The sequence below is a fragment of the Budorcas taxicolor genome, chromosome 19, assembly GCF_023091745.1.
Source record: "Budorcas taxicolor isolate Tak-1 chromosome 19, Takin1.1, whole genome shotgun sequence".
Classification (NCBI taxonomy): domain Eukaryota; kingdom Metazoa; phylum Chordata; class Mammalia; order Artiodactyla; family Bovidae; genus Budorcas; species Budorcas taxicolor.
The window spans coordinates 51,668,227-51,693,627 of NC_068928.1; the positions used below are offsets into that span (position 1 = coordinate 51,668,227).

General features: G+C 42.5%; 1 protein-coding gene across 1 annotated transcript in view; it reads right to left on the reverse strand.

Annotated features, from left to right (window-relative positions):
- Positions 1-25,401, reverse strand: part of LOC128065467 (E3 ubiquitin-protein ligase RNF213-like) — a 136,381-nt gene that overhangs the window by 35,226 nt on the left and 75,754 nt on the right. The window contains exons 27-40 of the mRNA XM_052658642.1: positions 24,146-25,301; positions 23,288-23,481; positions 22,919-23,074; positions 18,636-22,238; positions 16,758-16,894; positions 16,510-16,605; positions 15,532-15,650; positions 14,087-14,206; positions 13,480-13,578; positions 12,757-12,912; positions 12,352-12,490; positions 8,151-8,342; positions 7,271-7,416; positions 1,043-1,197 (exon numbers count right to left, since the gene is read on the reverse strand). Coding sequence (XP_052514602.1) covers positions 1,043-1,197; positions 7,271-7,416; positions 8,151-8,342; positions 12,352-12,490; positions 12,757-12,912; positions 13,480-13,578; positions 14,087-14,206; positions 15,532-15,650; positions 16,510-16,605; positions 16,758-16,894; positions 18,636-22,238; positions 22,919-23,074; positions 23,288-23,481; positions 24,146-25,301 — 6,468 coding nt within the window. The remainder of the gene's footprint in view (positions 1-1,042; positions 1,198-7,270; positions 7,417-8,150; positions 8,343-12,351; positions 12,491-12,756; positions 12,913-13,479; positions 13,579-14,086; positions 14,207-15,531; positions 15,651-16,509; positions 16,606-16,757; positions 16,895-18,635; positions 22,239-22,918; positions 23,075-23,287; positions 23,482-24,145; positions 25,302-25,401) is intronic.

Genomic DNA, 25,401 nt, shown 5'->3' on the forward strand with positions numbered 1-25,401 from the left:
GGTGTTGTCCTTCCTAGACATTTTTAGATCCATACCTCCTCTTCCTGTGGTCCCCAAATAGGGTCACAATGTATTCCTGTTTTGTTTTTTTTTTCCACTTTAGCTTCTAAGAATTTCTCTACCATGAGCACACCTGAAGAAAATCATATTTAATGGCTACACGTTAACCAGTCAGTTGACTGTATTTTAATTTGTCCAACTCTAATTTTAGACAACTAAATTGTTTCTAAATTTCCATTTTTAGAAATAAAAGTGAAAGGAACATTTCTGTGAATAAAATAATTGTCCACATCTCTGATTATTCAGATTTTGTAAAGTTCTCCATTCACCCCAACATAGTTTTCCAGAAGCACCATGCTATTCACTGGCAATGGAGGAACTTCTGGATTTTTTAATTACCAGTTTTGCCACATGGACAAGCAAAGATGGTATCTAAAAGTTGTTTATGCTTTGTGCATTTATTAGTGAGGCTGAAAATTTTCCCAGTGTTTTCTGGACATCTGTATAATTATTCTGTTATTAGTTAATTTATAACCTTCACTCATTTTTAAAAATTAGGGGATTTTCTTATTGATTTCTAAGAATACTTTATTAACCCTTAATCTTCTTGGTTATATGTTCTCAAATCTGTTAGTTTCCTTTTTTAATCTATACTGAAGTTTGAAATCTTCAATATTTCCATTGAAATTTCATTTATTATTATTATTAACTTGCTGTGGTCAGTTGAATATTTACTTAATTTTCTTTAAGAAAAACTAAACATTTAAAAAGAAGATGTCCCAGGAAATTGGAGATGTTGTTCCTGTTACTAAAAGCTCCTTGTTTTAGGGGTGCTGAGAGGTGGGTTAACCATCCAGCCCCAAGGGTTCTGAAGGTGTGAGTGGCATTTTCTCACACCACTGTCCTCTTGGACCACATTCTGTTCCACAAACATTACAGCTCCAGCCACACATATACAGCTCCAGCAGTTGAGGAAGAGTTCTCATGTTGGCATCTTGTCCACGATATACTAGCCTCGCCTAGACCCCGAGTCAGTACTTACATTTAACTGTTCCCAAGTGGACACTCTCATGGTCAAGAGAAGGAAGTCTTTCAGGTAACAGTGAAGAAGTTCTTGCTGCTGGTCTACTGTAAACTGAGCAAGAAAACTGCCCAGTGCAGTTTTCTGAAAGAGCTCCAGTAACTTCTCTGCCAGTCCTGTGGGGTAGGGCAGCGGGAGGTGGGGCGGGGAGGGAGACAGAGAATGCTTTGGGATAAGGATGTTGACCATGACTTCCCTTACCCACTGAATGCAGGGTCACGGACATGGTTCTACTAAGGCCATCTTCTTATCATCATTTTTAATCAAAATTTTTTGTTATTATTCATCATTCTGTTTTATTTTTCAATTAATTATTTTCTTTAAAGATTAATTATTTTACAATATTGTGATGGTTTTTTGCCATACAGCAACATGAATTGGCCACAGGTATACATGTGTACCTCGCATCCTGAACCCCCTTCCCACCTCCCTCCCCACCCTATCCTTCTGGGTTGTTCCAGAGCACTGGCTTTCAGTGCCCTGTTTCATGGATTGAACTTGCACTGGTCATCTATTTTACATACGGTAATACACATGTTTCTATGCTATCCTCTCAAATCATCCCACCCTCGCCCTCTTCCACTGAGTCCAAAAATCTATTTTTTATATCTCTGTTTTCTCTGCTGCCCTGCATGTATGATCATCTGTATCATCTTTCTAAATTTCATATAGATGTGTTAATATACAGTATTTGTCTTTCTCTTTCTGACTTACTTCACTCTGTATAGCAGGCTCCAGGTTCATCCACCTCATTAGAACTGACTCAAATGTGTTCATTTTTATAGCTGAGTAATATTCCATTGTGTATATGTACCACAACTTCTTTATCCATTTATCTGCCAATGGACATCTAGGTTGCTTTCATGTCCTAGCTATTGTAAATAGTGCTGCAATGAATTGGGGTACACGTGTCTCTTTCAATTCTGGTTTCCTCGGGTTGTGTACCCAGCAGTGGGATTGCTGGGTCATATGGTAATTCTATTCCTAGTTTTTTAAGGAATCTCCACTCTGTTCTCCATAATGGCTATACCAGTTTGCATTCCTACCAACAGTATTAGAGGGTTCCCTTTTCTTCACACTCTCTCCAGCATTTATTGTTTGTTGACTTTTTGATGATGGTCATTCTGACCAGTGTGACATGATACCTCATTGTGGTTTTGATTTGCATTTTTCTAATAATAAGTGAAGCTGAGCATCTTTTCATGTGTTTATGTCCATCTGTACGTCTTCTTTGGAGAAATGTCTTTAGGTCTTTTGCCCACTTTGTGATGGGGTTGTTCATTTTTCTGGTATTGAGCAGCATGAGCTGCTTGTATACTTTGGAGATTAATTCTTGGCCAGTTGTTTCATTTGTTATTATTTTCTCCCATTCTGAGGGCTGTCTTTTCATCTTGCTTATAGTTTCCTTCATTGAGCAAATATTTTAAAGTTTAATTAGGTCCAATTTGCTTATTTTTATTTCCATTACTCTGGAAGGGGGGTTCATAGAGGATCTTGCTGTGATTTATTGTCAGAGAATGTTCTGCATATGTTTTCCTCTAGGAGTTTTGTAGTTTCTGGTCTTACATTTAGGTCTTTAATCCACTTTGAGTTTATTTTTGTGTATGGTATTAGAAAGTGTTCTAACTTCCTAGAAAAAGTGTTCATTCTTTTATAAGTAGTTGACCAGCTTTCCCAGCACCACTTGTTGAAGAGACTGTATTTTCTCCATTGTATATTTTTGCCTCCTTTGTCAAAGATAAGGTGTCCATAGGTGTGTGGTTTTATCTCTGGACTTTCTATTTTGTTCCATTGATCTATATTTCTGTCTTTGTGCCAGTACCATATTGTTTTGATGACTGTAGCTTTGTAGTATAGTCTGAAGTCAGGAAGGTTGATTCCTCCAGTTTCATTTTTCTTTCTCAAGATTGCTTTGGCTATTTGGGGTTTTTTATGTTTCCACAGAAATTGTGAAATTATTTGCTCCAGTAGTTTGATAGGGATTGTGTTGAATATATAGATTGCTTTTGGTAGAATACTCATTTTCACTATGTTGATTATTCCAATCCAAGAACATGGTATATTGCTACATCTATTTGTTTCATCTTTGATTTCTTTCATCAGTATTTTATAGTTTTCTGTATACAGGTCTTTTTTTTGCCTCAGGTAAATTTATTCCTAAGTATTTTTTGTTGTTGTTTTTGCAATGATGAATGGGATTGTTTCCTTAATTTCTCTTTCTGATTTTCATTGTTAGTGTATAGGGATGCAAGGGATTTCTGTGTATTAATTCCATATCCTGCAACTTTACTATATTCATTGATTAGCTCTAGTAAATTTCTGGTGACATCTTTATGGTTTTCTATATAGAGGATCATGCCATCTGGAAACAGTGAGAGTTTTACTTCTTTTCCAATCTGGATTCCTTTTATTTCTTTTTATTCTCTGATTGCTATGGCTAGGACTTGCAAAACTAAGTTGAATAGTAGTGGTGAGAGTGGGCACCCTTGTCTTATTCCTCATTTTAGAGGAAATGCTTTCAATTTTTTGCCATTGAGGATAATGTTTGCTGTGTGTTTGTTATATATGGCTTTTATTCTGTTGTGGTATGTTCCCTCTATGCTTACTTCCTGGAGAGCTTTTATCATAAATGGGTGTTGAATTTTGTCAAAGGCTTTCCCTGCATCTATTGAAATAATCATATGGTTTTTATCTTTCGGTTTGTTAATATAGTGTATCACATTGATTGACTTGCAAATATTGAAAAACCCTTGCATCCCTGGAATAAAGCCCAGTTGACCCTGATGTATGCTCTTTTTAATATGTTGTTGGATTCTTTTTGATAGAATTTTGTTGAGGATTTTTGCATCTTTGTTCATCAGTGATAATGGCCTGTAGCTTTCTTTTTTTCTGGCGTCTTTGTCTGGTTTTTGTATCAGGATGATGGTGGCCTCATAGAATGAGTTTGGGAGTTTCCCCTCCTCTGCAATTGTCTGGAAGAGTTTGAGTAGGATAGGTGTTAGATCTTCTCTACATTTTTGGTAGAATTCACCTGTGAAGCCATCTGGTCCTGGGCTTTTGTTTGTTGGAAGATCTTCGATTACAGTTTCAATTTCTGTGCTTGTGATTGGTCTGTTCAAATTTTCTATTTCTTCCTGGTTCAGTTTTGGAAGGTTATACTTTTCTAAGAATTTGTCCATTTCTTCCAAGTTGTCCATCTTATTGGCATATAGTTGCTGATATTAGTCTCTTATGATCATTTGTATTTCTGTTTTGTCTGTTCTAACTTCTCCATTTTCATTTCTAATTTTATCAATTTTTCTTGATGAATCTGGCTAACAGTTTATCTATTTTGTTTATCTTTTCAAAGAACCAGCTTTTAGTTTTATTGATATTTCCTATAATCTCCTTCATTTCTTTATTGGTTATTTCTGCTCTGATTTTTAGGATTCCTTTCCTTCTACTAATTTTGGGGGTTTTTGGTTCTTCTTTTCCTAGTTGCTTCAGGTGTAAAGTTAGATTGTTCATTTGAAGTTTCTCTTGTTTCTTGAGGTAGACTTGTATTGCTATGAACTTCCAGCTTAGCACTGCTTTTACTGAATCCCATAAGTTTTGGGTTGTCATGCTTTCATTTTCATTTTTTTTTTACATATTCTGATTTCCTTTGTGATTTCTTCAGTTATCTGTTGGTTATTTTAGAAGCATGTTGTTTAGCCTCCATATGTCTGTGTTTTTTTATATAGTTTTTTTTTTCCTGTAGTTGATATCTAATCTTACAGCATTGTGATCAGAAAAGATGCTTGAAAGTATTTCAATTTTTTAAAATTAACCAAGGCTAGATTTGTGGCCCAGGATGTGATCTATCCTGGAGAATGTCCCATGTTCATGTGAGAAAAATGTGAAATCCATTGTTTTGGGGTGAAATGCCCTGTAGATGTCAATTAGATCTAATTGGTTCAATGCATCATTTAAAGTTTGTGTTTCCTTGTTACTTTTCTGTTTGGATGATCTGTCCATTGGTGTGAGTGGGGTATTAAAGTCCCCAATTATTATTATGTTACTGTCAATTTCCCCTTTAATATCTGTTAGCATTTGCCTTATGTATTGAGGTGCTCCTATGTTAGTGCATATATATTTATAATTGTTATATCTTCTTGAATTGGTTCCTTGATCATTATGTAGTGGCCTTCTTTGTCTCTTATGACAGTCTTTATTTTAAAGTCTATTTTATCTGATATGAGTATTGCTACTCCTGCTTTATTTGGGTCTCCATTTGCAAGAAATAACTTTTTTCCAGCCCCTCATTTTCAGTCTGTATGTGTTCTTAGGTTTGAGGTGGGTCTCTTGTAGGCAGCATATATTGTGGTCTTGTTTTGCATCCATCCAGTCAATCTTTATCTTTTGGTTGGAGCATTTAACCCTTAACATTTAAGGTAATTATTGATAAGTATGATCCTATTACCATTTACTTTATTGTTTGGGTTCATTTTTATAAATCTTTTCTGTTTCCTGTATAGAGAAGATTCTTTAACATTTGTTGAATAGCTGGTTTGGTGGTGCTGAATTCTCTCAGCTTTTGCTTGTCTGTAAAGCTTTTGATTTCTTCTACAAATTTGAATGAGATCCTTGTCAGGTAGAGTAATCTTGGTTGAAGGTTTTTCCCTTTCATCACTGTAAGTATATCCTGCCATCCCTCCTGGCCTGCAGAGTTTCTGTTGAAAGTTCAGCTGTTATCCTTATGGTGATCCCCTTGTAGGTTATTTGTTGCTCTTCCCTTGCTCCTCTCAATATTTGCTTTTTGTGTTTAATTTTTGTTAGTTTGATTAATATGTGTCTTGGCATGTTTCACCTTGGATTTATCCTGTATGGGACTCTCTGGGCTTCTTTGACTTGGTTGGCTATTTCCTTCCCTATTTTAGGGAAGTTTTTTTACTATTATCTCCTCAAATTTTATTTTCTCATGCCCTTTCCTTTTGTCTTCTTCTTCTGGGTCACTTATGATTTGAGTGTTGGGGCATTTAATATTGTCCCAGAGGTCTCTGAGGTTGTCCGCATTTCTTTTTATTCTTTTTTCTTTTGTCCACTCTACTTCATTTATTTCCACCATTCTATCTTCCAGCTCACTTATACTTTCTTCTGTAATCAACACTTTTATCATCATTTTGGGACACTTTATAATTTTCCCAGTGGAATAACAGAAGCAAAGTAAGAAGGAATGTTCCATTTCAGTCATAAAAGCCTTGTTGTTTCTGTTCAGTCAGTAATTTATGTTCCACTCTTTGTGACCCCATGGACAGCAGCGTGACAGGCCTCCCTGTCCCTCACCATCTCTCAGAGTTTGCCCAAATTCATTGAATCAGTGATGCCATCCAACATCTCATCCTCTGTCACCCTTTCCTCCTCCTCCTCCATAAAAGCCTAGCCAGCTCCAAAGAGAACACAATCTGGGACAGGATGATTTTATTTCTATCAAGTCATAATGTACCTCAGGAACCTGGGATGCAAATGAAACAGGAAAAAGTGGGTTGCCTTCCAGGACATGCAGTCAAATGCTGCTCAAAACAAAAAGATCTGACTTCTAGTAGAAGGGGCACTGGCCCCCAAGTCATGTGCTATTGTAGAAAAGTAGGGTCAGTTAGGATATGGTGAGAAAGAGAGAAATACTCTCTCCTTAAGAGACACCATTGAGTTTGTTCAGAAACAGTGGTAGTACATGTACTAGAAAAATAAGTTCATCTTCAAGAATTTTGACATGTATTTTTTAAAGAAATCTTTCCTTTTTAAAAATAATTGAAATGTAATTGATGTACCATATTATGTAAGTTTCAGTAATTTGACATCTCAAACTTATGAAATGACCACCACAATTTTCAAAAAACAGTGCTATACATAAACTTTGAAAAGGTTAGTTCATGTCTGAAAGATGACTTTCCCCAAAGTTCTGTGTGACCACTGGTTTTCCTAGAATACCTGTGGCCAGACGACTTGGCATATGACAGCAAAGCAACGGAGGACACTGATGGCTCAGTTTGGGAAAAGGTATTACTCTAATCCAGTCACTGGCAATCGCTGAGAAGGACCAGCTGGAGACATCTTGAATCCTGGTGCCTTAGCTGTCCAGAGAACTCAGAATGGGGGTGATGATCTATGATAGAGTAGTAGGGTCTCCTCTTGCCAGAACAAATCCCCTCCCACCATCAGTGGGCTCACCCTCATTTCCTGTGATGTACTGAGTGTGGACCCACAGATCCTCCAGATAGTCATTGATTCTCCAGCTAAATGGGACACTGTTGGACGTCTTCTCTGAGACATTCATGTTGTTCTGCACCATGGTGTAGGATATCTTCCCTTTAGACCTGCAACTGGCCAAATAAGGACCAAGAATTAAGTGGTTAGTGAGATGGCACTCAAGACACAAGATGAGATCTATTTCTGATGCCAATTCTTCTCCATCTTCAAGTATTGGGGGCTTAGTGGGCTGCAAATACAGCCCCCTGGTCTACTGAACAGCTCATTTTTATGCTATAAAATAACTCAAGGATGATCTTATATCATCATTTGGTTTTACTCAAAACCAAAACAAACCAGGGCTGGAAAACTGCTTGAATTCTTGAGCAGAACCAGTCTGGTGGTGTCTGCACCCACCCTTGCCCTATACCTGTGCAGAGAGTCGGAGCCCCCTGAAAGCCAAACAAGAAAGTTTTGGTTGGACAGCTGAGCTTGAGGTAACACAAGATCAGGCCTAGGGACAGGCTTTGTGGTTCCTGCCTTTGGCAGGAGGAGTGGGAACATCAACATAAATGCTCCCCTACACGCAGCTTCTCCAGTGTAGACGAGTTGGAAGTGGGCCATTTTAACTGCAAAGGGTGCTCTGAGCACAAGGAAATGAGGAAAGTCAAGAATGAAACAAGAATTCTTCAGAACTCGCATCAAATCTTTGTTACTGTATTGTCATGCCCTTCGGGCTACAAAAAGAGCCAACTTCAATGTGCTTCTAAAATCCATGCTTATATTTCATCAAACATCTCAGAGAACCTATTAAGTTATAGGGTTTTTTTCTCTTCCCATGAGAAGAAAGTCTTCTATTCACCTTGTATCAATCGTCACAAGAGGAATGTTCAGCAGTTTAACGTCACTGAAAATAAACATCCAAAGATCTCTCGCCCAGGATGGAGAGTGTGGGCTGACCAGCAGCTCAAGGTTGCCATCCCTGTCCACACAGGAGATCATGCTCGCCAGGAGGGGAGTCACAGCGCCCTGGACCCGCTTCCAGAGGGTCTGCCTGTGTGTGGGAGAGACAGAGGCAGGACCACTCAGGTTAGAGGGACCACAGACCACTCTGGGATGCCCACATCCTTTTCACATTTTGTGCCTTCATGGCAGTAACAAAACATCTGCTTTACTATGCTCACACTACAGCTGTGTTTTTCATATTTTTAACATAATTTTTGGAGAAGTGAATGGCAACCCACTCCAGTACTCTTGCCTAGAGAATCCCATGGACAGAGGAGCCTGGTGGGCTACAACAGTCCATGGGGTCACAAAGAAAGAGTTGGACATGACTGAAGTAACTTAGTATGCACATAATTTTTAAGTACTAGGAGAGAGAATCACAAATCAAAATCAGCTTCGAGGCAGAACTGGAAAGGTCTTTAATACTACCTCTAATAAATTGGAATTAATTCACTGAAAAGGCCAAGTAGTATTTGTTTTATTTTGTTATAAACTTGTTTTCCAGAACAAGTCACCTAGGTTCTAAAAATAAAGAATGACCAAATTCACTTGAAAAAAATGTTATTTTAAGAAACAATATCTGTTGTGTATAGAATATAATAAAGAAAACAAAGTACATTCATTCCAGGTCACATTAAACAAGAAAATATGTCTTTATTTAGAACTTAGTTTTCAGTGTTGATGGTTATGTACACTAGATCTGAATATATGTGTATATGTAAACTGAATATTTACATATATGTAAACTTAATTGCTTATATTAACTACAGTAAAGTTTGTTGCTACAATTATATTTATCATAAAAATAAACTTGATAAATTGTTTACAAATTCTCATGGTAATGCCTAAGAAATCTACTACTTGCTAATTAATATTGGGGAGAAAAAGACAGGCTCTGTTTAGAAAAGAAAAAAGAGAAATGGTGAGAAATTTTACTCACCTTACCATACTCACTTTACCACAAAAGTAAAGAGAAATTTTACTTTTTAAAAATGCTGAACCAGAAATATGCAGAAGACTGTGAAAGTGAAAGGCAAGAGCTGGCTGCAAGGAGACCTGGGGGAAGCTGTACCTGGCCACATGTGTAGAACCTGCATGCTGGAAAATCCCAAGTGCAGTCATTCCTCCTTACCCATAGAGGGTTGGTTCCAGGACGCTTGCAGACCCAAAATCTGAGGATGCTCAAGTCCCTTATATAATATGATGTAGCCTTTGTATCGGAGAAGGCTGTGGCACCCCACTCCAGTACTCTTGCCTGGAAAATCCCATGGATGGAAGCGCCTGGTAGGCTGCAGTCCATGGGGTCACGAAGAGTCGGACACGACTGAGCGACTTCACTTTCACTTTTCACTTTCATGCATTGGAGAAGGAAATGGCAACCCACTCCTGTGTTCTTGCCTGGAGAATCCCAGGGACGGGGGAGCCTGGTGGGCTGCTGTCTATGGGGTCGCACAGAGTCGGACACAACTGAAGCGATTTAGCAATAGCAGCAGCAGCCTTTGTATATGCACATCATCTCATACACTTTAAATCATCCAAAGATGAAAATTCTTAAAGAGATGGGAGTACCAGACCACCCTAGCTGTCTCCTGAGAAACTTGTATGCGGGTCAAGAAGCAACAGTTATAACTGGACATGGAACAACTGACTGGTTTAAAATTGGGAATGGAGTAGGTCAAGGCTGTATATTGTCACCCTGCTTATTTAACTTATATGCAGAATACATCATCTGAAATGCTGGACTGGAGAATCACAAGCTGGAATCAAGATTGCTAGGAGAAATGCCAGCCACCTCAGATATGCAGATGATATCATATCTAATGGCAGAAAGTGAAGAGGAACTAAACAGCCTCTTGATGACGTTGAAAGAGGAGAGTGAAAAAGCTGGCTTGAAACTCAACATTCCAAAAGCTATGATCACAACATCTGGTCCCATCATTGCATGACAAATAGAAGGGGAAAATGTGGAAGCAGTGACAGATTTTATTCTCTTGGGCTCCAAAATTCCTGTGGATGGTGATTACAGTTATGAACTTAAGAGACGCTTGCTCATTGAAAGGGAAGCTGTTACAAACCTAGACAGTGTATTAAAAAGCAGAGACATCACTTTGCCAACAAAGGTCAGAAAAAATTATGGTTTTGCCAGTAGTCATGTATTAACAGGAGAATTGGACCATAAAGAAGGCTGAGCACTGAAGAATTGATGCTTTTGCATTGTGGTGCTGGAGAAGACTCTTGAGAGTCCCTTGGACTGCAAGGAAATCAAACCAGTCAATCCTAATGGAAATCAACCCTGAATATTCATTGGAAGAACGGATGCTGAAGCGGAAGCTCCAATACATTGGCCACCTGATGTGAAAAGCTGACTCATTGGAAAAGACCCTGATGCTAGGAAAGATTGAAGGCAAAAGGAGAAGAGGACGACAGAGAATGAGATGATAAGACAGCATCACTGACTCAATGGACATGAATTTGAGCAAACTCTAGGAGATGGAGAACAGAGGAGCCTGCCATGCTGCAGACCATGGGGTCGCAAAGAGTCAGACATGACTGAGTGACTGAAAAACAAGATTACTTATAACACCTAATAAAAAGTCTGCATAAATCATTGTAAATAAAATGTAAATGCTGTGCAGATAGTTGTTGAAATGTGGTGAATTCAAGCTTCAATTTTTGGAACTTTCTGGATTTTTTCTCCCCAAAATATTTTCTACCCACAGTTGGTTGACTCTGCAGATTTGGAACCTGCATATACAGAGGACTGACTATATAAAGACTATTCCAATTTGGAATAATTCCAAGAAGGCAAATAATTGAAGTCCAAAACACATGGTCAGTGAGCAGTTAGCCTCCAAAGGCTTGTGAGAGTGGACCAGGAATTTCCAGAGCTCCACCTGGACTCAGATGCTGGTCAGACCCTGTGGCAGCCCCTGTGTGGAAGAGAGCCAGTACGGGCACAGCAAACAGCAGGGCAATGACAAGTGGAGGACTCTTGCTGCTTTGAACACCCTATGAATACCAGCAAGTACAGGAAGTACAGTAAATGAAGGGGTGTTGTCAAGGGTACACTGAAAATAAAGATTTTAAGAAGCACTATCAAAGTCTAAACAAGGAACCAAGGGAAATGAAAATAATTCCAGGTCCAAGTCTGATTCCTCAGAAGGTACAACTGAGAAAGAAAAGAAAAATAATTACAGAAAAACATAGAAGCTGAAAAACCCTACAGTCACAAAACCAGCATCAATAAGCTTACATTGTCTATTTAATCCAAGATGTTCCCACACGCCCCTCCAGCCAGCAGCAGGAAGGCAACAAGCCCTTGCCGAGGCCAAGCTTCTGGGTGAGTTTAATTTTCTCTCAGAGATAAAGAAACTGAGGGCCAGAGTGGTGAAGTCCCAGGTCTAAAACAACCTTGCAGATGGGAGCGGGTGGCATCTTCCATTTGGGAAGCAGAGCCATCCCCCCAACCCCGGGCCACACTGGTTGTCCTAGGCTTGTCTTGAGAACAGCATCAAGGTTTGCAGATAAAGGACCATGAACTATCTATGAATACTCTGGGTTTTATTTTGGTCATTATCAAGTAACTTCATATAGGAGGCCTAGGAAAGTAACTGTCTTCCCTCCCTTACATATTACCTTAACTTTATCACTTAAAATGGCACCGTGTCTTTGATAATAGACAAGCTGGTACAAGTTTACATCCAACAAGAACAGATGTTCTGGGTTTTCTTTGCTTTGTTTGTTTGTTGTTAAACAACAAACAAACAAACAAAGCTATCCTAGTAGCTTAGCTGTTAAAGAATCTGCCTGCAATGCAGGAGACTCTAGTTCAATTCCTTGGTCAGGAAGATCCTGTGGAGAAAGGAACAGCTACCCTACTCCAGTATTCTGGCCTAGAGAATCCCATGGACTGTATAGTTCATGGGATCACAAAGAGTCAGACACGACTAAGTGACTTTCACATTCATGAAAAATTTAAACACATACCAGAGTAGAGAAGAGTCTAGCAAACTCCATATAACTGCCACCCAGACCCTGGCTTCCTTTCCTGGCAATACCTGAATGTGCCAGCCTCCTGCAGAGCGTCCTGATTGAAGGCCTCCCTCACCACCCAGTCCTTCACATTGTAGACGGAATTCTCTTCTTGCTTCTTTAAAAGGTCATAGAGTCGCATTTTGAAAGCCCGTAAGAAAGTGGCTGTGGAAAAGCAGAGCAGACGTGCATTCAGCACATCCCTGGGCATCGAGCAGTGGGCCTGGCATCCCGGACCCATCCCAGCAGGAAGGGAAGCCCGTCTCCTTCGGCCAGGCTGAGTCTACAGAAACCCAGAGGCACGCATAGATTGCCAGAGAGCCAGCTGCTTCTGGGAGCCATGGAGAGCTACAGCGGGGAATGACTCAGGGACTGATGGAGGAGCTCGGTTGGGGTGTGGACAAGAGGGGCTCCCACACCTCTGTACTCACCGTCTTCGTCTAGGAGGCTGAGGAGGATGGACACTCTCCGAACGCTGCGCTGACGGTCCTCGTTCTGGTCTCTGAGCATGCCCACAGCACCCTGAATACAGCTTCTCAGCAGCCTGGTGGTGTCCAGGATCTGCGTCTGTCGACAGACAATCAAGCCTTCCATTTCTGCTACTTACACTTCAAGAAAAGCCAGGTGATGGCAGAGATGAGGTCCAGGCACTGGGTGCAGGGGCACAGTTTTCCTCCTGCCCAAGCTCCCACCACATGCCCTTGTCAAGTTCCCCTGAGAACCACTGTGAGGAATTCCCTGGAGGTCCAGGGACTAGGACTTTGCGCTTTCACTGCCGTGGGCCTGGTTCAATCCCTGGTCAGATTGAACTGTTAATCAGATTCTGCAAGCCATGTAGTGCAGGACCAAACAAACAAATGAAAAACCCACTACAAGACAATTCTATGTGCCTGGAGACCCTGTCAGTGGTCAAGCAATAGAGAAAAACTGACCAGGGGACACCAGGAAAACCCAAGGTCAGATCTGCTGCTGGTGATTCACCTGCACTCACAAAGGCAGGGAGAGGAGTGCTGGGCTGAGCCCTGGCCAGTTGAGTCCACTCCTTGGACCCTTGGGTGCGAGTCTAAGGAAGGGGACCTTGCAGCCTGAGGGCTTAGAGTGAGAACTTACATCATTTTCTGGTCCGGAGGCTGGGCTAGCGTTCGTCTCAGGACTTTCTGTCTCCATTTCCACGTCTGCCACTTCCTTTGATGTGACCGCCTCAGTTTCTATCACCTCCTCACTATGTTCTTGGACTCGGCATTCCTCCTTCACTGCAAAGAAGCAAAACAATGGAGCTACTGTTCAGAGGTGGAAGTGGCAGTGGGGAGTGCTGGCAACATCGTGTGTGTTGTGTGCTGGGGATCTAACCACTAGGTTTCCCTGGCACCAGCCCCAGGAAGGGGCCCCAAAGAAGAGACCATCAGTCACACAGATCAGCCTCCATTTGCCCACTGGACATGGTCCACCAGTGGCAACCTGAGTTTCCATCCTGGGCTTGGATGGCTGATCTGGAAGCCAGGGTAAATAGAATCTGACATGTTCCACAAGCACCTGCAAACACCTTGTGGAAATATTGTCTTCTCCTGGCCTTGGAAGCAACAGACAGTGCCCTGGATTCAACAATTCTCAGTTCAGTAAATGTGTCCAGAGCTCTTGCCAAGGGGCAGGTGTTGGACTTGGAGGACAGTAGCCTGAGGACTGTCCTCGCAGCAGAGTGCACACCTCCTGGCTTCCGCTCCCACCATCCTACCTCCCCGAGGACCTTTTCTCCAGACTCACCCTTAGGCGGATCTTCTTGTTTGAACAGCTGGCTGATGGCCACATCCTGCAGGTTAGGTATGTCCAAAACCAGGACTGTGGATCCCCGGAGGTCGTCGATGTGCACAGAATGCCACAGCCCTGGGAAAACAAGCCCCAGAATCTTCCCTGTGTCCTCTGGTTTCTTCCTGACAGTTTTAAGCAGGATACACCAATGTCCTGACATTTTAACACACTGTTGAATGAATGATTTGTATTCTAAAGTCTAATCTCTTGAATATACACAGGAAGCATATAGATGTCATGCTGTAGATGTTAGAAACTTTAGCATAAAAGTCAGTTATAAGAACTGAAATGACTAACTTATAAAAAATGTATTTTAAGAAGGCTTGCTATTCTTTCATAAATTTGTTATTAAATGCCATATCATAATTAATTGAGGGGTGTGAGACACTGGCAATGTTTGCCTCCCACTAACTATGACATTATTAAAGTAAATTTTATTTCCTATTTCTACAATACCAACTTTTATTACATAGGAGATTCCATGGAGATACTGTGGGATTAGGCTCAGACCATCACAACAAAGTGAATATTGCAATAAATTGAGTCACACAAGTTTTTTGATTTCCCAGTGCTTATAAAAGTTATGTATAAAATACTATACTGCATTTTGTTAAATAGCATTATGTCTCAAAAAACAATGTATATGCCTTAATGTAAAAAATACTGTATTGCACCACAAAAGAAACATAAAACAATCGAAACATACTATACTGCTAAAAAAATATTAACCTTCACCTAAGCCTTCAGCTAGTCATAGTAATAACATCACTATTCACAGGTCATTACAATGATGATTATATTCACATATAATAATGAAAATATTTGAAATATTTGGAAAATTACCAAAATGTGACACAGAGACAAGACCTGAGCTTTCATAAAGGTGGCACTGATAGAATTGACACAAACCTTCAATTTGTAAAAAAAAAAAAGAAAAGAAAAAAGCAGTATCTGTGGAGTGCAATAAGGAAAGTGCAGTTAAACAATATGTGTCTGTGTAATAAATATTAGGCGGCTCATTCCTCAGGAAGGAAAGAGAGAAAGAAAGAGAGATTTAAGATAGCATTTTCTGGCCCCAGAAGCAGGCATAAAGTATCCACACATTTATAATGATGTTAGTTGGAAATATCTCTCTGCATTATCCCTATAGTAAAAGCAGAGGAACCAGAGATTAATCAAGTGTTTAATCAACAAGCAATGAAAGGAAGTGTTGTACATTGGAGCAGCCAGTCCAAAGATGATCAATTATGTATTAATCAGCAGTAAGAAATCTAATTGCATCTGAAACAAATATTGTTGAAATTGACATTAATGTTCTAATGTCATACTTTCTACATCACAGGACCAAATTAGAAATAAATATTATTATGCAAATGTATTCACTAATATTTTGGTGCTACCTCCATGGAATCCCACATAGGATGTTCCACTTCCCATCCGGGACAGTTTTGTAATGAAACAGACTAAGATATAGTCCTTATTTCCTTGTATCTTGTTGATTTCATTTATAGCCGAATATCTATTTTAAAAACAAAGAAGCAAAGACAAAACAAATCAAAACAAAAATGAAGAAAAGAAAATAATATATATACATTGCAAAATGGCTGAATGGTGACTTTGCAGGGCTCATGTTCCACCTCATGATTTTTAGCTTTAAATAGATTTCACACCCTCATGCTTGTTATCTTCTCTTACAGGAGAACAGGGGCAAGGAGCCTATTCTTTAAATAGACTCATTTCTATCCCCCATTCTTGTGTTGCTTTCTTTGAAATGGCATTTTAAAAAATGTATCAGGAACACTGTCTTATAATCCTTGAGGGGTTTGCTCTGATGCTACTATGGGTAAGGGTAGTGGACTTTTCCATTTCAAGAAACAGAGATCTGTGAACAGACAACCAATGGACAAAGACAACTATGATATGAAATATGGCTTCCAATGCTTTAGAAGGTCCAGAAATTTCTTTTACTTTAACATCAAGTAATAAGGAAATGTAGTTAATTCTAAAAGTATCAAATTTCTCCTGAGAGCATTTACGTACCATTATGGCCTTTAAACTTGCAATAAATTCGTAGAATGCAATTTAAAACAAATACTGATAAATCATGTCTAACATATATTCCAAGCATACTCTTTTATATCCTGCTAATATTCTGTTACTTAATGCTTCATGCAGTTGCCTATTTTTGTGTTGTTATGAGCCTTTTCTCACTTTGTTTCTCTAGTCCACATTTAGGGAATTAAAAAAGAATAATTTTTAGTTTTATTTCTATGCTTATTCTGACATTATACAGTTTTGCAGGGAAGAAATTCTTTAGGAGCACCTGAATAAATTTGGGGGTTCCTATGCAGTTTCTGAGAAAAATAACAAAAACTTACTTTGCTGAGGCGATGAGCTGAGCACTGTGGATTTTGTCTTCAAATTCTGTTTGAATAATGAGGATATTATAACGGGCTATGTGAGCTAAGCAGTTTCTGAAAGAAAAAGGAAATTATCCAATTGAGTTTTCCATCCTAAAAATTGATGATAATATTCTCTAAAGTGGTGGGTAATATAACGGATATGTAGAAAAGGTATTTGATTCTGAGCAGGGAAAGGAGCAGGAGAGGAAGGCAGGGACTCTCACCGAACTTCCTTGAGGAATGAGTACTTGGTGTCAAACTGCTTCAGTGACAGGATGGTGAGTTTCAGAGCCCAGTCCTTTACTTCTGATTCTAAAAGTTCACAGTCATGACTGGTTAGCAGCCTGGAGAATGTAGTGATCTGCAAAGGCAGGAAATGCAAATCATTCACTGTGTAGCATGTCTGTTAGGTTAGATCCCAGAAACATGAGGATGCTCAGCAAGTATCTTCTATGGGCTTCTCATTATGCAGCTGGTACACAGATAGAAAAAAATTTTAAACCCAGAGGAGTTTTCCAAAACAAGACAGTGCTGAGGTAAACAGAATCTAAGGTATTGCAGAGAAGACTCATACTGTCCCTAAAAGTGAAAGTTAGTTGAACAGTCATGTCCGACTCTTTGTGATCCCATGGACTGTAGCCTGCCAGGCTCTTCTGTCCATGGAATTCTCCAGGCAAGAATACCGGAGTGGGTTGCCATTTCCTTCTCCAGGGATCAGACCCCAGTCTTCTGCAAGGCAGGTAGTTTCTTTACCAAAAGAGCTACTAAGATGCGTTTGAATCTTCTTCCTAGACTCCATTGCCTTTTCCTACTTTGGACCTCATTGAGAGTTCTGATGATACCTTAGAGCTAAGAAATGCCATTTCTCCTTTGCAGTCTTACTTCATATTTTCCAATGGAGCTGGCCATTTAGGTCCTTTCCTTCCCACAGCTGTTAGCAGTTTTCCCCTGCCACTGAATCACACCACACAGTGCAACCAAGAGACTCCTAAAGGACATGCTGATATCCCAGGTCCTGAATTATTATCTCCAGGCTGGCCTTACCACTGTGCTTCTTATTCCTATATCCAACTGATGATAGACTACCTAGTGTTACAGGAATATCAAAGCCCAAAGCAAATGAAATTAACCATTTCCTCAGCCAAACTTGTTACTCATAACTAGATTCTGATTAACCAAACTTCTGGTCAACCAAGGAAGAATCCAGGGGTTCATCTCCAGCTCCTTCATCTCCTAGAGATATCTCTGCCAATCTGCATACTTACTATGTCTCAATTCTACCCATCCATCCTTTACTTTGACTGAACTGGTAGTGGAGCCTCCCTACTGGTCTATTTTTTCTGTGAATCTTGTATCAGACTTTTTTCCCTCCCTCTCTCAGGCAGTGGGACACATTTCCACACACATTTCTCCATCTCCTCCTCTATAAGAGAAAGACAGAACTCCTGGGTGCCACTAATAAGACCCTCCATGAAGTCACTCCCACCATATCTCGTCCCCATCTATCAGCACTTGCAGCCTTGAAATGAAAGCTTCATCAGTGATTAATTCCTGGTTTCCTGCACAGATAGGGTTTTTAAAACCTTGATATTCTTGTTAAAGTAGGGCCCTCTGCCTATAATACCTTCCCAACCATATTTTACAATCAGCTTGATGGTCACCTCTTAGAGATGGGTTCATGTGACCTTGTATCCTGATCTGTGTTGCTCCTCTTTGCCTCTGTGTATAACACTATCATATGATATCAACCATACCCATTCATTAATGTCTTTCAACCTTACACTGTATGATGATCAAGGACAAGCCCTGTACCAATTCATCTCTATATCCACAGAGTCCTTAGCACTACTCAGATGTGGTATTTCATCTGCTAAGGTAAACGCTGTGCACAGCCCTGCACAAAAATGGGCACTCTAAAGTTAGTTAAACTGAGTATGTATAAATATGTAGGTCTCTTTGCACTTGCCATGATAGGAACAAAAAGTCTAAACACCCTCATTTATGGTTCCTATACACTGACTTGCAAAAGAGCTTGAATTCTTGATGCTAGGGAGTCAAGGACCCTGAGGTAAAAGAGGAAAAAGGGTAAAATATATAATCACCTCTGTGAAGATGGCATGGTGTTTTGAATCCATTGTGCAAAGATGAGCTTGGAGGAAGTCTACAAAGGAGTTATGTTGTTGCCGATAACAATATTCTTGCAACAGGGATTCTGCGAAGAGGCCTAGTGCGGAAGCTTTCAGCCGAGCCACAGCATCAGGTGTGGCACAATCGAGCAGCACCAGCTTGGCCTGTTCAGATACTTTCTGGTAACGTTCACCAGTCAAGGCCTCGTGCCCTAGCTGCTCTATGACCTGGAGCACCACAGAGGCACACGTGTCTGAGTGGTACCCAATGAAGACGTCAGAAGGGCTGTATTTGGGTCTGGCTAGAAACTGCTCAGCTTTCACATCTATAAACTTCTCCACCCAGACCTTGAGCTCTTCCACGATATTCTTCTGCCATTTCTCCAAAACAGTGTGGACGTCCAGATAGTGCTTCTCCAGCCGGTTAATGAGAGGGATGGGAAAATGTTTGTAGACGACATCTTTCTCCTCAATGACTATCAAGCGGAAGTCTGGGTGAACCCGACATTTGACCCGATGGGTCCCCAGACCAAGGTCCACGTACTTCTGACCGCCGAGGTAGACGTAGTATTGATTGAGTGCGTCGTAGAGGCTCTCATAGAGGTTCTGCAGGTTGAGCAGCACCACCATCTTGCCAGTTTCCATGCAGATCTTTACTCGGTTGATATTTCGGCAGATCTGGGTATACTCTTGATCTTTGGGAAAACTGGATCCAAAAATAATCTCTGGTTGGTCTTCAAAGAAGAACTTCTGCTGCAGAATCTGCAGGGCCACATAATTTCTGGTCAGCACAAGCAGGTAGCGGGACTCGGAGTCATCCAGCTCTCTGCCACGCATCTTCTGAAGATGGCCGTATATGTTCTGGTGGATCAGCTGCATTGTGCTGACCTCCTCTGTGTACTTTGCCTCGGGTAAATTGGCTGAAAAGATGTCCAGGGCATGGATGCTGTCTTTGCCACTGAAGTTCCGAAGGACAGCTTGTGCAATGTCTTGAGGGGAAGGCTCCTTATTGGAAGCTTTTGCTGCAGCAAAGACCATTTTGATGAGGCTGTAGTAGTCACGAAGCCCAAAGAATTCCTTGTCCTGCCTCTTACACACTGTTTCGTAGGCTTTGGCAAAGGATGTGAAGTATCCTTGGATTCTTTCTTGGGCGAGGGGATCTGAAGCGCAAATTTCCTTGGCACTCTCAATGAGCTCTCTTTCGTTGGGGCTGCCACGTGACACAAATATACCCCGGTTCATCTTGGCGGGATCCAGGGCCCAGTTGGAAATGCCTATGAAGCCAACTTTTTTGTGGGGGGCAGGATCGTCTTCAATACATCCATCTTCCAGCAATGGGTGCAGTGCCTTCAGGGGCATTTTGGGTGAGTCTTCTGCTAGTCCAACCTCATCTAACACCACCACGGAGACATACTGCTCAAGGTCCTTCCCCTGCTGGAAACGGGCACACTGCTTGAAGGTGCCTATGATGCCCTGTGGGGTGGAATGTGGACTACACTGGAATGACACCAGATGGACCTCCTTCAAGTGCCGGAAGAGGTCCGAGCGTGCAGCCTGGCCTTGCATGGCGTCTGCCACGATGGTCTTGGCGAGAGATTTGGAGCTGCCGGGCTTGCCCACCAGGAAGAGAGGGATCTTGAGCTCAATGCAGATAACCATCATGAAGACGTTCTCCTTCAAAGCCAAGTTCTTGGCGATCATTTTACTCAGAGATACACCATTCAGAAAAAGATCCTGGGTTCGTGTTATCTCATCCAGGATAACTCTGCTGTCATTATACGGTGCTGGAAAGAACTTGCAAATGGCTTTCCGATAAGATTCCTTCTCCTCTAAAGAGGCGTGGTAACATACCCCAATGGCAAGAACCAGGGACCAGAGGACAGGATCTCTCTCAAAGTCATTTTGGATGACCCCAGTCTTAGAGAGAAAGGAATCCAACTGAGACAAGAGCATCTCACTGTGGTCGTAAAACCATTTGAAAACTTTCACACAGCGTTCTACATCCCTGAGGCTGACAAAGCTGCACTCATTTTGTCTTTTCCTCATGAAACCCTGAGAGGCAGAAAGCACTTCCGTGATTACATGAGTCTCGCTCTGCACCATCTTGATGGACTTCACCAGTCTCTGGACAATCTGATGGATGTAGAGCTTTTCTGCAGAGTCATTCAATTGTCCAAAGTCCCACACCAGGGGGATCAGGCTCGGTGGCAGAGCATGGACACGGTACACCAGCTGCCTCAGGGGGATGGAGCCAAGCCTCTCAGCCGTCTCTTCTGCACTAACCCTGTACCCCAAGCCAGCTGACTCCAGACGGCAGATCATCTCCTGGGTGTGCTTCCGATAAGGGTTGCAGGCTGCAATGATATGCAAGCCAGAATTCTCAGCCAGGGGCTGGCCACCCACTGTGTGGTCACATAGGACCTCTTTGATGCAGCTTATGGCCTCCGTGGTGTTGGCTTCATCGAAGAACAAGATGGTGTCCAACTGATATTGGGCCTTATTGAAGCAGGCCAGCTCTTCAGCCTCCCTGACCTTGGAGTAGATCATGTCGGCAGTTGTTCCTCCGTGGACCTTGACCAACTTCATGGTTTCAGCATCAGCACCCCCACGCCGCAGGTCACTAAGGAATTTAATGAGTCTGGTTTTCCCGCAGCCAGTTTCTCCCATGATGATGACTGGGATGCCGCACCGGAAGCGCATCTCAATGGCAAGGATCTTCAGCATATTATCCGTGGTAAGCTCGTATGTTTCATCAGGGTCAGTGGCCCACTGGATGCCCAATGCCAGGCACAGCTTTTCAAGTTTCTCATGTCTGGGCAGTTGGTCAAAGTCAACGTTGAAGGGCACTCTCTGAAGCAACAGTCCCTGGTACAGTTGCTCTGTCATAACATCCTTCTTGATTAGTTTCCCACTCAAGCGGTCTATGGCATCGACACCACCGTTCTGGTTGGATTGGAAATGGAAACCTATGAACGTCATGGATGTGTGGTCACTGTTGAAAAAAACATATGGGTGGGGCTCCAACTCCCACCTCTTCCGGAGAGAGAAAGGGGCGAGGTCTTCTTCTTCGATGTTGTCCGTGGTGACTGTGTACCTCCCTGGACTTTGGTCAGATGTGTGAAGTGTAGGTGTGGCGAAATCTTGGGCCATGATGATCATGAAGGTGACCACAAAGTTCTTGAAGCCTACCAGTGTGTCTCCAACAAAGGTGGGATCACAGAAGACAGAGGCCTCACAATCTCGGAGCTGGTAGTTCAGGAACCGAGCAAAGTTCCAAAGTTCTGACCAGGATGGGTTTATCACCCCGCAGTAAATCAGGAGGTGTTGGATGCATTCGCTGGGGCTGCCCTCAACAGAATCTTTTTGGTATTGGAATGTGTCTAGGTTTTCTTTCTGATGGAACCGTCTTAGATATTGGTAAGGTCTCTGGAATATTTCACTACGGAATGCTCTCTGATCCATTCCTGGCTCTTCACAGCTCTGCTGACGATCCAACGCCACGTCGATCACTTCTCTGGGAGGCCTGCAGGTCACCTTGGGGAAGATGTCTAGAAAATTGAACTGGGGGAGTAGTGTACTCTGGAAAGGAGAGACACAAATGAAATGAGTTATGACTGAATTGCCTAAAAAATGCATTAGTGTTTTTATCCTCAGCAAAGTCTAGACTGCATGGGCCTTTATGAAAAATCACTTTTCATGAAGGGACTTTTGTAGATTCCTCTTTGCATGTGGTGATACCTTTTACATATTCAGGCATCGTGTGAGCTGCTCTGTCAATCACAAGCCCTTTCCCACTCAACCTCTTAGAACTAAATATCTCCGTCAAGTATACACATGTGTGTGTGTTTGTATATGTGTGTGAGCATGAACGTCTCTTTTGTTAAGAAATTGATATAATGCAAATCTCCTTCTCATGTTATCAGTCATTAAGAAAGATGGTGCTTCTCTTAGCATATGAATTCTGAGCGAATGAACTCTGCATTCTGAGCACCACTGGCATTTAACCCAGACACACAGCATTCATCCCAAAGAGAACAAAACAAATCTAAGATAAAACTAATTAATAAACTTTATTAATATAACAAAAATTATTTTTCTATTTAAAATAATTTTATTCCACTCATTACTTTGAAATAAGTTTAAAGGTTTTTCTTTCCTAACACTGCACTCAGCTACTTTGCTAAAGCAAAAGTGGGGAATCACAAACATGTATCAAATCCCCTGCCTCCAGAGTATCATGAGAGTACCCTGATACACACCAGATTTGAAGGCCACCGAGGCAGTGTCAAATTCCCTTCCAGGATTTCAACGATATATAAGTGGCATGGATTCCGAAGCCACATCTTCCCATTTACATCCATTAAGTATTGGAGAATGAGGAGTTTGAAAAGAAACACCCAAATTCCAGTCCATATCTAAGGATAGAATCATGTAGGTCTGTAAATACTTACATGGAAGACACCTTCCCAACCCTAAAAACCCTCTTATACAGCTCTTCGATATGATGGTGCTGACTATCAATACATGTAGAAAGAAGAAAGTCTTTACACTGAGGATAGGGCAGGGCAGGATGTGCGGGCTGTGTCTATCCCCACATGGCCCATTGGCTAGAACCTGAGGGCACTTACTGAAGAGGTCACGTCAAAGTGGAATATCATGGGTCGCCTCTGATACTGAGCATCTAGGAAAGGCAGAAGGGACCCCAGGACTTCATTCTCATCCACCTGAGGGTCAATCAATCGAATAACTTTTAGAAGCACTGTTTCTCCATCAGACTGCATTTTCAGCTGGCTGTGCAACCTCTTCACAAAGAGAGACCTTCCTGTTAACATGAACATATGAAAATTAGATGACAGGGCTGCAGATCAAGAGTGAGAATGTCCAGAAAATCACTTTTCTCTGTACAAAGTTCAAACTGATGCAACCTAACATCAGCTTAAAGAATACATACTTGAGCCCTCAAATTTCCTGCTGTTTCCCACCCAACAGCCCTGCTGCTTCCTGGGACTAAGGATGGAAATCTGAGAATGAGATCAGGACAGCAGAGCTTGCTTCATGGGGGAGGGGAGCAAGTGTCACTGGACAGAAGGGAGTACCGTTAAAGTGATGCAGTCATCAGAATGGAAATCAGGATGGTGACTGAAGGTGGAGGCATCTGTTTCTTCTCAAGACAGAGGAAACATACCTTGTCCTGATCAGGACCCACATCAACCGCAAAGTATTCAATGGACTTAAAAGAGAGAGAAAGAGAAAAAACAGCAGAGAAACCAGTTTAAAGGAGGAAGATGGTTCAGCCAAGCTGGACCAGGCGAGAAAAGTGTCCCACTCCAGTGCAGGGCCTGATTTATAACTTCAGGTGAGTCAGTCCTCCAGGGACTTACTTCCCCACCTGCAGAAGGGCTTATCTGAGCTCACCTCAGTCCCCACTGGACAAGGAAGGGCCATCAGATGGTCCATGGGACTGGGGACTCAGCAGCTATTATTACCTACACCCGCTCTCTCTGAGGCTACGATCCCAACACACATGCGGTCCTGGAACACGGCGGCGGCTGACGGGGTCTCTTCCGGGACTCGGAAGTGGTGAGCCAGGTAGGCCTGGATGTCCTTGAGGGGTGCCTGGGGGGTGACGAGGACCTTGTGCTGGCTGAAGGCGGAGGGGAGGTAGCAGTGCTCCCGCTCACAGTCACAGACTATCACGAGCCGGTAGTGCTCCCGGTGGGGCTGCGTGCACAGCCTCCGGAAGAGTGCCTCTGCCTGGCAGGCCACCTGGTAGCTCAGCTGGTCCGCATACAGCAAGCTGTAGACCCCAAGTCCCTGGGAGCCTGGGGTCAGGCAGCGACGCAGGAGCAATGCCACCTCCTCAAACGTGGTTTCTGGGGTGCAGAGCAGCACTTCATCATAGGTGGGCAGGGACTGGTGTGGGGTCTGCATGTAGATGGCCAGGGCGGCTGGCAGCACCTCAGAGTGGCCACAGACGATGAGGTTGGGCTGGCCCTCCTGTAGGTCGTGGGAGAGCTCCCGCTGCACAGGGGGTCCAGCCATCCTCGCCAGGTGAGCCAGACAGTGGCCAAGGGCCTCCAGGTCCAGGCAGTGAGGTAGGAAGGCACTCATGCATGTCATCGAGAATTCCATGATGGCCCTCAGCTTGTCCACCAGTCTGGACTCAGAGAAGAGCAACAGTGTCAAGTCTTCCACCACTGTACTCTCCTGGTGGGTGTTGGCCATTCCATTGGGCCCCCTGCAGGCCTCTGAGATATCCCATGGGGTGCAGTTGCCTTTGATGAAGGAGAGCATGGTGAGGGCCGCGTTGCTGGGCGTCTGACTCCCGAGCTCCAAGCCCAGGTAAACCAGCTGCTCAGCAGTGTAGTAGTTGAGGTAAAAGTGCTCAGCTCGCTTCTCTGCCACGAATCTCTCCCAGCAGCCCAGGAAGTCCTCCAGCTGCTGGCAGAGGGCTTCCAGCAGCTGGACGACTGGCCCGCCCTCCACCAGTGGGCCCACTAGCCTCAGACAGAAGTCCAGCCGGATGGAGGCACCGTTTATGGGGGTACAGTACACCTCGGCTGACCAGGCCCTGAACAGCATGTTTCCAGCAGAGTAAAGGTTTATGAAAGACTGGACAAGCCTCTGCACGTTGCAGAACACCTATTGCAAATGGAAGCAGGAGGCAGATATCAGAGCTGATTGCAGCGAGAGAACACATAATCTAGAATAACACGAACAAAAATATAATTTGAAGGGCTGA